General features: G+C 33.0%; 1 protein-coding gene across 1 annotated transcript; it reads left to right on the top strand.

The window, feature by feature from the left end:
* The first annotated feature begins 259 nt into the window (after positions 1 to 259).
* Positions 260 to 5,773, top strand: LOC145739841 (uncharacterized). The gene is made up of 3 exons (XM_081995189.1): positions 260 to 4,040; positions 4,102 to 4,251; positions 4,429 to 5,773. Exons 1-3 carry the CDS (start codon positions 3,923 to 3,925, stop codon positions 4,530 to 4,532), a joined length of 372 nt encoding a protein of 123 aa, XP_081851315.1. The 5' UTR covers positions 260 to 3,922; the 3' UTR covers positions 4,533 to 5,773.
* Positions 5,774 to 16,898: the final 11,125 nt, after the last annotated feature.

Here is a 16,898-nt window from a genome sequence, read left to right as displayed (position 1 = left end):
TACTATGGTAAATGTTCTCAAAAAACGCAAAGATTTTATGTTGCCTTGATAAACAAAAAATTGCCGAAATCGAATATGCTACTATAAAACCAAATAAGGTAATAAAGTTAATATTTAATAAGACGTCTACAATAGTTTGAGAAAGTTACATTTTTTAAGAACATTTACTATAGTAATGTATTGTATGTAAAACCAATTAAAAGCTTGGTTATTTAAAATTTTCAAATACATTTTGAGCTTATGTGGAAAAGGTATACATACAAAAGTTGTAGATATTTTTATATATATATACAGGGTAATTCAAATTCGACCCTCACCATTGGGATCTCGGAAACTATAAGAGATACGAGAAAGTTTAAATTGGGGCAAAGCTGCGCAATGTAAAGCTCAACCAAATGCAGTTTTAAAAATTTCGATTTTCCGAGTACTTCCGAAGATATCCGAAAAAAACTGAAAATTTGATTTTTTGTTTTTATTTATTTCTAATCTTATTTAAAGAGATATTCCAAAACTAAAAGCACCTTTTCATTGCCACTTTTTCTCAGCTATTCGATGATGGATTCAAATTTGCCACACGACGTTTCGTTTTTTGGCAGCCATCATCAACTTTCTTTTTTCTTATGGGCGCCATATTGGATTTTTAGCCCACCAAATAGTACGTTTTATTCTGATTTTAGTGATGTATAATAATTTATGATTTACTTCATAAATAACAAAATAATTCAATAAAAACTATTTTTACTTTAGTTATTGGCTTTGAGTTAATGGGACGTTTTATAAAATGTCTAGTTAGCTTTGTTAATGAGACGTTTTATGAAGATTACTTGGTAGTACTTGTCACACACAATTGGCCTGAACATACTTAGTCACAAAGGTGTACACGTGACTTGACTTAAACCGGTTTATTCACTCGAAGAGCTTAGGCCACTCGCTACGCTTGTGGACCTAGTTGTTCTTTTCGTGAATAAAAAATGGTTTAAGTCACTTGCTGTATAAATAACTATTAAATCACTCTGAATGACATTCGCCTATTTACAGATGTAAACAAACAAACATCAATGTTACATCTACGGGGCGCGGCGCAAATTTAATAGAACTGTAATTTTAGTTTTTTTTTTAATATAAGAAGTCGAAATTTAATAAAATACTGTATAAGACACGTGACTTAAACCGGTTCATTCACTCGAATAAATATGAATGAATAAAAAATGGTTTGTCACTTACTGTATAAATAACTATAAACTTGCACTTAACATTATACAAAATTGAAATTTGGCAAAAAATGAAGTTCTTAAAATGATGATCTTTCTCTTGGAAACATAAATAAGCCTTTTAAGTTAGAGATAATGCTAACAAATCTCTTTTTTGATTAACTTAAATAGTTCAGCAATGTTTGTATAATAATAACATTTTCTGCGGGGGTTTCTTTTCTAGATACATTTTTAACTATGATTGACGCTCTAATGATCATCCGAATTATCGTGTTTGACAAGCACTGTCAAATAATGACATTTTTTAAAGCGGCCCATTAACTCAAAGCCAATAACTAAAGTAAAAATAGTTTTTATTGAATTATTTTGTTATTTATGAAGCAAATCATAAGTTATTATACATCACTAAAATCAGAATAAAACGTACTATTTGGTGGGCTAAAAATCCAATATGGCGCCCATAAGAAAAAAGAAAGTTGATGATGACTGACAGAAAACGAAACGTCGTGTGGCAAATTTGTATCCATCATCGAATAGCTAGGAAAAAGTGGCAATGAAAAGATGCTTTTAGTTTTGGGATATCTCTTCAAATAAGGTTAGAAATAAATAAAAACAAAAAATCAAATTTTCAGTTTTTTTCGGATATCTTCGGAAGTACTCGAAAAATCAAAAATTTTAAAACAGCATTTGGTTGAGCTTTAAATTGCGCAACTTTGCCCCAATTTAAACTTTCTCGTATCTCTTATGGTTTCTGAGATCCCAATGGTGAGGGTCGAATTTGAATTACCCTGTATATACAATCTTTATTTCGTTTACAACGAAACAGGCTATCGACCAGTTTGGTCTTTCTGCCTATGTGATAAGAAATGCATACTGTAATATGATTACAAAATAAAGTATAACTTAACTAGGTAAAGTATTTACAAAATAACATACCAGGTGTCCAAGAGCACCCTGGACATAGGAGATTAACATGGGAAAACGGTTTTGATTTTTTTGCGCCTGTACGGTTGATTTGATTGAAAAATCGTATTAATGAAAGTTGTAGTACCTATCACGGACTAGTTTTCGGTATTTTTTTCAGATCTCTAACGTGAGCCGTTTTGTTGTAAAACACGAACAAAAATGCGAAAATTTTAACTTTTTACCTGCACTGTATAAGCGGTTGTCGAGCAACCGTACCAGCAACAATGAAATGTTTACCCGTTGCCCGACAACCGCCTATACAGTGCAGGCCAAAAGTTTAAATTTTCTCATTTTTGTTCGTGTTTTACGACGAAAGGGCTCAAGTTAGAGATCCGAAAAAAATACAGAAAATTAGTCCGTGATAGGTACTACAACTTTCATTAATACGATTTTTCAATCAAATCAACCGTACAGGCGCAAAAAAATTAAAACCGTTTTCCCATGTTAATCTCCTATGTCCAGGGTGCTCTTGGACACCTGGTATTTAAAAAAAAAAAAAGTTAGTCTAACGTAGTTTTGAGGATTATGCTATGTGTAAGTGTTCTAGTAGGGTAGTTGTAGGAAATAGGAAGCGAGATTGTCTTGTCTGTCTTGTGAGACACAGAGGATTTAGTATGGTCCAGTTATGTGGGTTGTTTTTCCATTTTGTTTGAATTTGTTGTAGTCTTTCTGTTATTTTTGGTAAGTTTGTGCGTTGGTATAGTAACTCATTTGAGGGGAGATATTTTTATTATCTACAATTTTACTATTTAACGTTTTTCAATATAGGACTAGTAGTTATGCCGAAAATCGAGATAAAACTTTTTATTTTCAACCAGGTATGTAATATTTCTTATGTGTAACCCAGGTGGAAAGATGAAAATTACCTGCTTTTACTTTCCATCCGGGTAAATGTCACTTTCCACCCGGGTAAATGTCACTTTCCACCCGGGCGAATGTCAGTATGCTTTTTGTCATATCTGGGCTTACTTTTTATAGTTAAGAGACTGTGCCGCCACCTCTGCAACAGCTCGCAGTACAGGTGATGATGAGTAACATCTGCGTCTTCAGAAATCTCCATGTTAAAAGCACTTTAAGAAACGTTTCAGCTCAAAATATTAAAGACAGAATAGCACAATAATGACGTTGTCAAGATTGTAAACAAATCACCAGTCGTTCATTATGGTTGAAGTCATAACTACTCGTGCACCTATACTACCTTATTGTTAGAGACTATTAGCAATCAATGAGTACGTGTACATCGAAGGCTTAAGTAAGCGGCTTCAGTTGGAGCCACTTGAAAAACATCGATGTATACGCTAAAAAGCGATTATTTCAAGTGACTTGAGGAAGTCAAGTCAAGTCTCTTTTTCAGCTCCCTTGAGTTTCACGAGCGCCTTGAAAATGCAATTAGGTACGATGTAGACAGAGTTTAGAGTAAAGACACTAATGACAGCTTGACAGCTGGCACCTGAAAAAATCCTATTACTCCTAACCTGCAATTTTAATTTTGATTAGACCCGCCAAACAAGTTTGCTAAAATTAATTTGTTCCGGCTTTCGGTTTTCGATTTCGGTATATCCTAGATCTATTTTCACACTTTCACTTTTACAATACATAATGGATGACATATCTAGTGCTCAAGTTGAGCAAAGCCAGGCACAACAATCGTTAAAAACAGGAAAAAAAGGTCGAAGAGCATTTTGGAGCAATAATGAAGTGAGGTGCTTTTTAACCCTAATGAAAGAAAAAAAAATATAGGGCTAATGGATGGCAAACGTTGGAGAGTTAATGAAATATTTAAATCGCTTGTGGAGCCCATGAAGCAAAACGGGTATCCAAGAGATGTCGCACAATTACTTTTTAAGTACAAAAACCTGAAGTGTAAGTTTATGAAGTACCTACTGCTTTAAGAAAATCTTCAAAATGTATTGTTTTTCTGTAGATGAATACTACAAATGTAAAAGAAATAACAGTCTTACTGGACAAGAAAGAATGTTTTTTGAATTTTATAATGAAATGGATAACCTATTAGGGGATAGGCCAATGTCCAACACCCAGGAAATTGAATATGAAAGTCTTAATAGCATTCCAAGTAAGTAATCTGTTAAGTAAGTTAGGTAGTTTTGTATGAACAAAAACATCTGTTGAGCTGGAAAAACTTGTACATGTAAGCCAAGGCCATTCCTATAGGCATTAACATATCACTTGCAAGGTTTTTGAGGCTCCATGATGTTAGTATGTATGCCTAAGATAATAATTTTGTTGGCAGCAATAAATCATGATGATGAGAACAATAATAATGCAACTCAACCTGAAGTTGTTATTGAATATATGATGGAGCCAGTGCAGGTTGTTCCCGAGAAACTGGTATAAAAAGAGCTGCCACAACAAATGAAAAATCATCAAAAAAAAAAGAGCCTGCACAGGAGAAGATGCATATTTAAAATACCTCTACAAAATTGAAGAGAATGAGAAAGAAGATGCAGAAAAAAACCATGTACCAAAACATTTTTAGAAGGTTTGAGAGATATGTTTAGTAGTACAGGGTCATCCAAAAAGTGTGAGGCTTCTGCGGATGAAATGGACTAGTGTCTGTTTTTAATTTGGGTTACTTTAGCAGGATTATTGCAATGTCCAGTTGACTGGAGGGTGAATCCAACCTTCAATTAAACAACGTTAATCATTCAATTAAGTAATATTATGGCTCAAACCAAAGGTTCTTTTCCCACCAGTCCACTGGATATTATAATACACTGCCTTAGTTATTAATATATAACATATTGTGGGTTAAGAGTGTAAACCTGCTTTTAGTTAAATTACCCAAAGAAAATATGTTTTTTTTTCAGTGAATTACATAGAAAAGAAGAATGTTTTAGTTAGTTAAATGTTCCTTACTACGCATACGTTTGTTAAATTATTATAATATATTATAAAGGTAATAAAAAGGCATTAATATAATTTTTGAAATTATTTGATTCAAACATAGAATTTAAACATTTTAAAAGCTAAATCATTCGAGACTTCCTCAAAGGATGGTTTTTAGCTACGTATTCACTTAATAATAAACGCTAATTATGTCCTTCATAATTATCTAAATATTTGGTGGCTATGTCACTTGGTTGATGAAATATTAATTCTGCATTTTCCAATTGCTCAGCTCATGAATTGACAAAGGTATCATTGGCCTCCTCCACAATGTTATGCAAAGCACAACAAGCAGCCACTATTTTTGGGGCTAGTGTATGGTGAACATCTAGTTTCTTTGAAATTCTGCGCCACCTGGCTTTCAGACGACCAAAAGCAATTTCCACACATACTCGTGCACAATTCATATATGCATTAAAGGAATCTTGTTGAGGTGTTAAGTTGGCCCCTGTAAAGTTCTTCAGCAGCCATGGTAGCAGTGGGTAGGCTGGGTCACCAATAATTACATATGGGATGATGTGTTCATCCAGTGTAACAGTACTCTAAAAATAAAGTGAGGTTAAAAAGAAAAACAAAGCAGTATTTAGGTAACAGGTATGTCAAAGGAAAATTTGGAACCATAAATTTTGCCATACCTTTGACATAATGTTATCAACATTTTTGTACGAGCTTGATGATAAAAGTGCTGCAGCGAGTTAAATTTGAAAACCAAAAATAATGGTTGTTTTTAAAAAACACAAATTTATTTCGGACAAGTTACAAAGTGAGCTTAGTAATAAGGAACTGAACCCGAGCACTACAATTCTAGTTATTTTATATAAAATTAGTTGCTGACTACACATTACTTAGTTGCTGACTATACATTACATGGTTTAAGTATTTCTAATAAAAGGGTTAGGTATGTAACATATAACTCCTCCCGACCTAGAAATGAGACTACGTCGAATTTGGAAACTACACTATAATATCTGAGGCTCCTGGATCATGTGAGGTTTCGGAGGTTGGAGGCATCCTTCTTAGAAGAGGGTAGATCTTTTTGTAACTTAAATAGATGCAAATTAATACTACAATAATATATAATGGAATGGTCCATATATTAAGAACTTGATTTGGTTTGGCGTTTTGTAAAATGTACTTTGTTTTTTCACTTTCACTATTGAGAATGTCTTGTATTTGTTGCACTTTGTTAAAATTTAGAGCACTTAACTTTGTTTCACTGAACTTCAGAGGTTTGTACTCATAATTTCCAATTGTGGTGTTTAACACAGGAAGCTCAATTCTCTTGAAATCGATTTTAGAGTTCTTATAGGTTTTCAAGTGAAAGTTGTTAACAATAACTTCACAATCGTTGCTTACTTCTACAAGGTAAGATCCTTTTAGAGGGACGTTTTCTTTTGTTGATCCACAGAGTTGGTGTGCCACTACTTGATTTGGGATAATAAGCATCCACTTCGGTTGCTCCAATTTTTCCATCTTGATGTATTCTACTTCAACAGGCGTCTGTTGGCATCTTGAAGAGTTTTCATTGAATTTCAGCATCTGTACTTCACAAGGGCTCTGGTCATCATTTGGTACGGAGTCGATTTCATGACAGAGGTATTCTTGTTCCTTCACGTTCTCGCAAGAGTTGTCGAAAGTAGCATGTTTTTCTTCATTGAGGATTAGATATTTTGAGGACGGAAAAATGACTTTATAGGAGTTTTGACTGGGTGTTGGTAGAGGATACAGTCGATAAAGGATGTAATTATCTTTTTCAACAATTGGAACTTCAATTATAAAGACAATTTGATCTTGTTTCGAATAGCTTTTAATTTCTAAAATTCTTTCAAATAAAAGAACATTTTCTTTATTTGGTAGAAATGGCAGTTTTCCAATATTTCCAATTTCCTCTGACATTGTTTGAATTTCCTCTAATAGATCTTCGGGATGTAAGATCGAATTATGAAATGTATTTAATTTTGAGAATGTTATTGCAACTTGAAGTTTTTCGAATATGTCATATATCTCTTGATATGACGTGATTATTTGTGTTAACAACATCTGAATTAAAAAGTAGTGTCTATCTTCCAAACCTTTTGCATCCGCACGTTTTACAGCACTTTCAACTTGAAGAAGCCGTGATTCTAAAATTAGTTGGTTATGAGTTAAATTTTCGGCTACTTCTTTTATTAAGTTATTAGAGCTTTGCATAATAGTTATCTGTTCTTGTACTATTGTTTTTAGATTGTTTTCATTCTCTAATACTTGATTTATTTGTTTATCATACCTCTCAGCATCTTGTTGGTCAAGGTTACCTGTAAGAGCTTTAACAATTGAGCCTAGTCCATTAATTAGTCCTCGTTTTTGTCTTTTGATCCTTAAGGGATTTATTTGTGAAAGTTGATAATTGATTTTCTTTTCTAATACAGAAGCCAAATTGTATGAATTAAAAAATTCAATTTTGTAAATTGATGATTTGTTTAAAGTTTTTAATATATTTGCTAAGTTGTCTTGCAAAGAATAAAATTCATTAATGATTGGAGTGATATCGTTAATTTGGATGAATGACCATGTATCTATTATATTTTGTGCGTTTCCAAGTTTTTGTGAAAGGATTCCAGGGTTGGAGTTAAGGTTATGGTAAATTACTTCTGTCCTAGTCTGGACGATGATCCTACAACAATAGGAGTTTTTAATTCCTTAACATGTACTATTTCTTCACTATTCTTATTTTTATTTTTTAATCTAACCTTATTATTATCTAAAAGTTCAATTATTTCAAAGGGTCCTGTATATTTCTTATGTTTTTTATTACGTTGGGAATTAGATTTATATACAGTTTGACCTGATTTGAAATTATGTTCGGGTCCTAGAGTATTGCGTTTTTCAATAACTCTTTGTTTCTGGCTTTCTAACTTGTCTTTAATTTCATCATAAAGATGTTTAACTTTATTATGATGAGTGTACACATAATCAGTATAAAAACCTGTGTTGATACAAGGGTCTCTTGAGCTTGTGTGTCCAAAGGTTAATTCATATGGAGCAAAATGGGTAGAGGAATGAATAGAACTATTATATGCTATTAAAGCATAACTAATTAAAGTGTTAACGTCCTCATCTTTAAAACGATCACCTAAAATTCTAAGGTGTTCAATCAGGGTGGAGTGAAATCGTTCCACTGGTGAATTCGATTCGTGATGGAAAGGGGTGGTAAAATGAACGTTAATTTTATGACTTTTAAGAAGTTCTTGTACAGTTGTATTTTTAAATTCCGTGCCATTGTCCATTATAACTTTTTCGGGTACTCCATAGAACGAGAAGTAATGTATTAAAGCTTTACATATTTCTATGGCTGTTTTACCTTGAACTGGCAATGCTTGACCTAGTTTCGAAAATGTGTCAATTATAGTAAGAAAATTTTGATTATCAAACTTGAAAATATCAATATGAAGTATTTGGAATGGTTTACTCGTTGTTTCGGTAAGAACTAGAGGAGCATATGGCGGTTTTCTACCATATTTGTTAGTTTGACAAATAGTACATTCAGAGATATATTTTGTTACGTCTGTTTTCATGGATGGCCAATAATAATTTAGTTTTAATTTTTCCATGGTTTCATTAATACCACGGTGATTGCATTTTCCTTCATGTTGGTGTTTGATTAATAGGAGTCTTTCTTCTTTATTCCTTACAGAATTTATTGGTTTTGTACATTTAACTAACTTTAGTCCGCTTTTGTAGAAATGGTGCATGTAAACCTTGTTGAAATCTAAATACATACTATCATCATGAAAATATAGGTAAAATGTTTTATTATTTGTTGTATAAGTTTTAAGAAATTCCAATATAAGGTTATAATTTGATTTAGGTATTTTTAAGTGCCAAATTTGAAGTTTTTCGAAACTGTCCCATGTTACGTCAATTTTGTCGTAGGGATTTTTTGATATTATTATTTGGTAAGGTTTATTATTTATGATATCATCGAGAATCGTAATACCATCATTAGCTGAATTGCCATTACTACAAGAATGAGAAGTTTGTAAGGTCTGTTCTTGATTTTGATCTAATGAAGATTTAATTTTTATGTCCTGGAGAATATTAACTCTATTTGGAGTTGATTTAGGTTCTAGTAAATTTTCATCAAATAAAGAGATTGCGTCCTGCATTTCTCTAGTATTTAAATTACTGGGGTTATTGTTTTCGTTAATAAATTGATTTAGAAATTGGTCAATATCAACGTCAATATCGCCAGGATTATTGAAAATACTTTCACTCTCTAGAGCATTTATCTGTATACGGGATAAAGCATCTGCATTTTGATTTTGTTTACCCTTTTTGTATACGATCTCATAGTCATATTCTTCGAGTTTAAGTCTCCATCTCACTAACTTGCTGTTTGGTTCTTTTAAATTGAAAGGCCAAATTAGAGGTCGATGATCGGTATATATCTGAAATTTTCGTCCAAACAAATAAGGTCGAAAATATTTGCATGCCCAGACTATGGCAAGTAATTCCTTTTCAATAGTGGAGTATTTAGTTTCACTATCGTTTAATGTCCTAGAAGCATATGCCACTGGTTTATCATGAGGTACATTTCCTTGTGACAATACGGCTCCGATAGCAAAGTTGCTTGCATCTGTAGTTAAAATAAACTGTTTTTCAAAATCTGGGTACTGCAGTATGGGTGCATTGACGAGAAGTTGTTTGCAACGTTCAAATGAATTAATAAAATCTGAGTTGTGAGTAATTTTCGAATCTTTCTTTAAGCATTGTGTTAGTGGTTTTGTAATCTTAGCAAAGTCTTTAATAAATCGTCGATAGTATCCTAGTAAACCGAGAAACGATTTAATTTCCTTTTGGGTCTTAGGAATAGGAAATTTTTTGATTGCTGATACTTTATCTGGGTTAGGCTTGACACCTTCTGTTGTTACTACATGTCCCAAATATTGGACTTCTTTCTTTAAAAATTCAGACTTGTCCATTTGAATTTTGAAATTAGATTCGCGAAGCCTAGTAAAAACTTGTCTTAGTCTGGTAATATGTTCTTGTAGTGATGTACTGAAAATCACAATATCATCTAAGTATACGAGGCATATTTCGTTCTGTAATCCTCTTAAGATGTTGTCCATTACTCTCTGAAATGTTGATGGTGCATTTTTTAATCCAAAGGGCATTCTTTTGAACTCGTAGTGTCCATTTTCAGTAGAGAAGGCCGTTTTTTGTACATCTTCTGGTTCCATTTCGATTTGATGGAAGCCACTGGCAAGATCAAGTGTAGAGAAGTAATTACTTCTTCCAAGCTTATCTAATATGTCTGTTATATTAGGTAGCGGATATTTATCGTCAATTGTCTTTTCATTTAATTTTCTGTAATCCACGACCATTCGCCATTTACGTTTACCTGATGCATCGAGTTTTTTAGGGACAATCCAGATGGGACTGGACCATGGAGATGTTGAATTTTGAATAATTCCCTGTTTTAACATTTTTGAGATTTGTTCTTTCACTTCTGCTTTATGTATTTCAGGATATCTATAGCTTTTTGTAAAAATTGGATTTTCATTTGTTAAATTAATCTTATGACGAATTTGGTTAGTGAAAGTAAGTGGTATATTTTCGCAGTAGAAAATATCTCTGAATTCTAAACATAAATTTCGGATTGCATCACGTTCTTCTTGGTTACAATGATTTAGTCTAAGATTTTTTAAGTTGGCTTTTAAGATATTGCCATAATTTGGTGAAATGTCGTCATCTATTTCCATTTTTTCGCAAAAATTTACTTCACAAATATCGATTGGTTCTACTTCAAAATTATTTTCAAAATTTATTTGAATTGGATTTTCTCGAGAATTTATTATAGTAGTAATTGCGTAATTATTAACAATGTTTACTAAGGCTTTAGGCATTTCGACATTTTCGTTAAATTTCTGATAATCAAGAATTCCTATACCGTTATTTATAGTGACGGGTATTTTAACTACTTGTTGTGTTCGTGCAGGAATAGTTACTGAATGGTAATTATACAGGGTGTCCCACGACGAAAGACCTCGATTGATATTGGAAAAAGTATAAATAGGAGAGTTTTGAAAATTTGGTAGGATACTGATGTGGGCATGCCCAATCCAACTAAAATATTTTCAAGATGGTTGCACTTCCGCTTATACCGGAAGTCGATCACAACTTTCTTATTTTAAATAGAACACCCTATATATTATTACATATTTGGATTCCCCACAAAATTCTGACCAACTTTTGTATAGAATGCCCTATGTCTATCTCTAGCCGTTTTCGAAATATTTGATGTTTTTCCAAAAAAGTGACAGTTGCAACGCTCAACATATTTTTGTACTATGTTAAAACCGTATTTCATTTTGCAATGAAACTTTGGGTTATTGTAAATAAAGGATCGTTTTATTAAACTGAGGGTGCGTAATGACTCATTTGTATACAGGGTCGTCAAAAAAAAATCATAAAGTTGCCACTAAAAAAAATGAAAAATCTCAAGTTTTTTAAATGGAAACCCCCATTTTTTATGACGGAATCATTTTGAGCATTAAAAATTACTATAAGTTTCAATTTACTTGCCTATACCTAAATCCAACCCATTTCGTTTTATTTGAGAATAAACATTTTTTTATTAGGCTGCATGCTCGGCTGCATGGTTGGGATTAGCTGGTACTCTAGTTGGCCATGCTTTTGACACACGGTGATATTGGAGAACTGCAAAGCATGTTATGTTGAGCGTTGCAACTGTCACTTTTTTGGAAAAACATCAAATATTTCAAAAACGGCTAGAGATAGGAATAGGGCATTGTACACAAAAGTTGGTTAGAAATTGCAATTTCTACATTTGTATTATTAAGGATTGGTTTTGTTTTAATAGCTTTTATCTTCACAGATCCCGTATTCTTAAAATTTTCAATTATTTGCTTGACAGCTTTTCGTGATGGCTTTGGTTTTTCTGGATAACGAGCGGCAAATACCTCACATGTTCTACTCACAACTTTATCACATTCTCCGTAAATAATAAACAGATTTAAGTAATCTTGGTTTGAATAACGTAACCGCGACGGCATATTTGCAGTTGTCAAAACACTCAAAACTAGTGTTATTAACATGCCCTGCAGGTCTCCAATATCACCGTGTGTCAAAAGCATGGCCAACTAGAGTACCAGCTAATTCCAACCATACAGCCGAGCATGCAGCCTAATAAAAAAATGTTTATTCTCAAATAAAACGAAATGGGTTGGATTTAGGTATAGGCAAGTAAATTGAAACTTATAGTAATTTTTAATGCTCAAAATGATTCCGTCATAAAAAATGGGGGTTTCCATTTAAAAAACTTGAGATTTTTCATTTTTTTTAGTAGCAAGTTTATAATTTTTTTTTGACGACCCTGTATACAAATGAGTCGTTACGCACCCTCAGTTTAATAAAACGATCCTTTATTTACAATAACCCAAAGTTTCATTGCAAAATGAAATACGGTTTTAACATAGTACAAAAATATGTTGAGCGTTGCAACTGTCACTTTTTTAGAAAAACCTCAAATATTTCGAAAACGGCTAGAGATAGGCATAGGGCATTCTATACAAAAGTTGGTCAGAATTTTGTGAGGAATCCAAATATGTAATAATATATAGGGTGTTCTATTTAAAATAAGAAAGTTGTGATCGACTTCCGGTATAAGCGGAAGTGCAACCATCTTGAAAATATTTTAGTTGGATTGGGCATGCCCACATCAGTATCCTACCAAATTTTCAAAACTCTCCTATTTATACTTTTTCCAACATCAATCGAGGTCTTTCGTCGTGGGACACCCTGTATAGATTTTGAGAAGTATTCGTATTTTTTTCGGTTCCGTAAAATATAGGTATTGTTGCATGAGGGGTAGTTAGAATTTTTTGTTTCAGTTTAATTTCTGCGTCTAATTGTTGTATCATGTCGGCTCCGATTAGACCATCAAATTTATTTGAAAATTTAAATAAGTAAAATTTGTGAAAACCTAATATATTGAAAATAGGTATATTAATAATTTCGTTATGACAAGTCATCCCATGAGCAGTTTGAATATTGAAATCTTCTGATTCTATAAAATTTCTGTAAAATTTATATGCAATATTAGGATTGATTAAACTCTTTGAACTACCTGTATCAATTAAGAAATAAGCTTTAATTTCTGGGATGTAAATATAAGGTAAATCGGAATTTATGTTACATAATACTATGTTAGTTCGTTGCCTTGCTGAGCTTGTATAAAATTTTCTTGTAATTCGCTCAGATCGTTTTCAGTGTTAAGGTCGTTTGTTGAGTCTTGATTCTGTGAAAAGGGGTCAGTATAATCTTGACCGGATAATGCACTCTGTTCAAAGTCAGGGTTATAGTAATTTTGCAAATAATCATAATTTTCATATTCATCAGAATTATAGGAATAGTCATAACATTGTCCACTTGACGACGTTTCAGGAATTTGAGTGTTGGGAATCGGATTTCCTAATGAACTGGTTGGACATATTTCTTGGGCATAAAGTTCTTGAAATGTGTATTTAGGTTTAGGCCTATTAGATATCATCGTATTTTTTTAAATTGTGTCCCAATCCATGCGAGTGGGTTGATTTGAATTATTAGGTCTTTGATTTTGGAAATGAGTGTTAGGTTGTGGCTGATTGTATGTTTGAGGTCTATTAAAAATAGGCGGCCTAAGAATATTACGTTGTTGGTTATTAGATTGGAAGTTTGGCTGTGAAGGCCTGAATTGAAAATTGTTTTGTTGTGGCGGTCTGAATGAAGGGTTATTGAACGACATTGGTTGGAAAGGCCTGTTAGGGAAAGAGGGTTTTGAAAAATTGTTAAATGGTAATCTTGCAGTATTAAATGGATTATATGAATGCATTGGAGAATTTGAAAGATGCATTTGAGGCGGTCTTTGAAAATTTGGAAAAGAATTATTTGTTACTGGTTTTTGTTGTTTGAAATTTGGAAGAGTACTTGAAACATTATTTCTTCCTAAACTAAACTGCAGAAAGTTTTCTTCTTCAGATGTATGTGCTAATGCTTCCTCTAAATTTTCAGGGTCTTTCAACCTTACAACTAATTGTAAATGATACGGTAATCCTGCTAGATAAGTCTTTAAAGCAAAATCATCGTAGTGTGCAATTTTAATAATTTTTTCATTTTCATCATGCACTTCTGTGCTTAATTTAGCAAAAAGGAGACTGCGAGCATCTTGTATACGCATACCAAACTGAAGAGGATGTTCGTTCTTTTGTGGTTTTAGTGAAATAAGATCTTGAATTGAAAAAATTCCACGTTGATCAGAAAAAGTTAAATTTAAAGCTCTTTTTAAAACATTCCATGAATTAATTTCGGACCTAGTACCAATTAAATCAGCGGGCCTGCCACGTAATTTACCTAAGATGGTATCAAACAATATAACATTTATTGGATCTGCTGGGTTTTCAGCATTTTGAAAATTACGTAACAAATTTTCGCAAGAACTGATAAATCTTTGCAAAGTCTTAGTATTACCGTCAAAAGGTGGTATGTTGTCTGCTTGATATCTAAGTAAACTAATGTCTCTATTCATTTTGTTAGATTCACTTACTTCTTGAATGTTTGAAAGTGTTTTACTTAAAATAGTTAAATATTCAGATTGTTCTTGTTCAATACGAGTGGAAGATAAAACGTTTCTACTTGTTAAACTTAGTTGTGATAATTCAGAAGCAATATCTTCAACGTCAGACATAAACTATAAAGATTAATTAAATTCGAGCTGTATCATAGGGAGAAAAAAAAGAAAATGGAAAAAAGGAAGTCACTTACAATAAGATTTCGGCGATGATGAGCTTTATCATTCTCGAATGGATGCTGGATACTTAGTCTTCTATATGTAGTTGCTTACTGCTATCCTAAAGGAACCTTATTGGAGGAATCCCAGGCACTTAACTTCTAATCCTAAAGGAACCTTGTTGAAGGAATCCCAGGTACTTAATCCCACAGTTCCCGGAGTTGAGTCGAAGTTGGACTTTCTCCACTCACTCGTTCACTCTCCAAAACGTGTTTTTAAGGTTTTAGGTTCCGATTGACAAACCGTTAAAACCGACCGGATTTCGCGATTTTTGTCGAACCCGTTCAATCAGAATCCTACCGACTGCGCCAGTTAAATTTGAAAACCAAAAATAATGGTTTTTTTAAAAAACACAAATTTATTTCGGACAAGTTACAAAGTGAGCTTTGTAATATTGAACTGAACCCGAGCACTACAATTCTAGTTATTTTATATAAAATTAGTTGCTGACTACACATTACTTAGTTGCTGACTATACATTACATGGTTTAAGTATTTCTAATAAAAGGGTTAGGTATGTAACATATAACTAGCGTCATGGCTACTTCCAGGTTGTTTAATAGAAATATCTATAAACTGGTATTTAGGTCCTACTACTGCCTGGAGAATTACTGATGGCCATCCTTTTCGGCTCACGAAATCCCTATAACCTTCCTCTGGCGGTAATATAGCTATATGAGTTCCATCAATTGCCCCTATTATATTGGGTAATTGACTCCTTGCTTTGAAAAGACTGGCATATTCTACAGCAGCAATTTCATCGGAAAATTTAATTACTTTAGGTGTAATGTATTTTGACATCATTTCCAAAAAGTTGTGGATTACTTTACAAACAGTTGTTTGTATCCCAAATTGGTTTCCAATCACCCTGTATTCTGCACAGCTAGCTAAGTAATATAAAGCAACTGCAAGTTTTTTTTCTATGGTTAATTCTTGCCTTCTTTTCCACATTCTATTCAACTTATTAAACTTAGCTGACATATATGGTCGAAGTCACATCACCATGGGCAGTAGCAAAAATACATGATTGTTGCTTATGGATACCTACCCTCGAAGTTTCCTTTTTCCTCTTTTACCTTTTAAAGAGGCGTTAATAATCCTCAAAGCTAAGTTTTGCGTGCTATGCATCAGAAGTATACCAGGTGTCCAAGAGCACCCTGGACATAGGAGATTAACATGGGAAAACGGTTTTGTTTTTTTTGCGCCTGTACGGTTCATTTAATGGAAAAACGCTTTATATAAAACTTGTAGTGCACATTTTCGGCTATCAACTTGTAATTTTTTCAATACCGTAGATTTGACCATTAAGACAAAAAACGGATCTAAAATTCGGAAATTTTAAATCTCCCGCCAAGCGGTCGTTAAGGAAAGTTAATATCCGGTCGTGCTACCAACCTTTCAAAATCATAACAAATCGTTGTCAGTTATTCTGTAATCAAAACATTCAAAACAAGTTTATTTAGTAATAATTTTGAGTTACTACCCACACACTGCGAAGAAAATACAAATAAACGTGATAAAAACACTTTATCAGTAGCCATAGCCCAAAAATCTGGTAAGTTGCATTTATAACCTCATTCAATGTCTCTACTAAACTTATTTACTTTGTAGCAAAATTCTTAAAGAAAACACTGGTTTTGCTTGCAAATATTTAATGAGGATGATCGAATCACCTATCTCAAGCCTCTTCATAACACTACCAAACGATTTAAAGTGATGAGAACAGTGGACAATGAAGGTCTTTGAAGATAAGTTTCCTACTGTACAGGGACAACAACAAAGGGGCCAAATACTTCCTTCAAAAGTGGTGTGATTTAGTTTCAATGTGCTTAACTTCATGGACTATCATCAGCGAAAGTCTTCACCAGTGTTGCAACTAAAACTTAAAATGATTCAGTGTTGATATCTGACCTAAATCTCAAAATTTGATGTGCTGCTATGAAATGTGAATAATCTTAAACTGGCTATAAAACCTCTGAGAAACCCCT

Source organism: Ips typographus, unplaced genomic scaffold (genome assembly GCF_016097725.1).
Source record: "Ips typographus isolate SLU unplaced genomic scaffold, UJ_Ityp_2.0 IpsContig58, whole genome shotgun sequence".
In the NCBI taxonomy this organism is placed as follows: domain Eukaryota; kingdom Metazoa; phylum Arthropoda; class Insecta; order Coleoptera; family Curculionidae; genus Ips; species Ips typographus.
The sequence above is the reverse complement of the archived record's forward strand: the minus strand, read 5'-3'. Positions and strand labels throughout refer to the sequence as shown.

What these genes read in the sequence shown, in the direction of transcription:
- LOC145739841 (XM_081995189.1), top strand. Translation starts at nt 3,923, where the DNA reads ATGGATGGCAAACGTTGGAGAGTTAATGAAATATTTAAATCGCTTGTG. An exon ending in TAAGTACAAAAACCTGAAGT is followed by an intron (nt 4,041 to 4,101) that starts GTAAGTTTATGA and finishes GTTTTTCTGTAG; the next exon opens with ATGAATACTACAAATGTAAA. An exon ending in AAGTCTTAATAGCATTCCAA is followed by an intron (nt 4,252 to 4,428) that starts GTAAGTAATCTG and finishes TTTTGTTGGCAG; the next exon opens with CAATAAATCATGATGATGAG.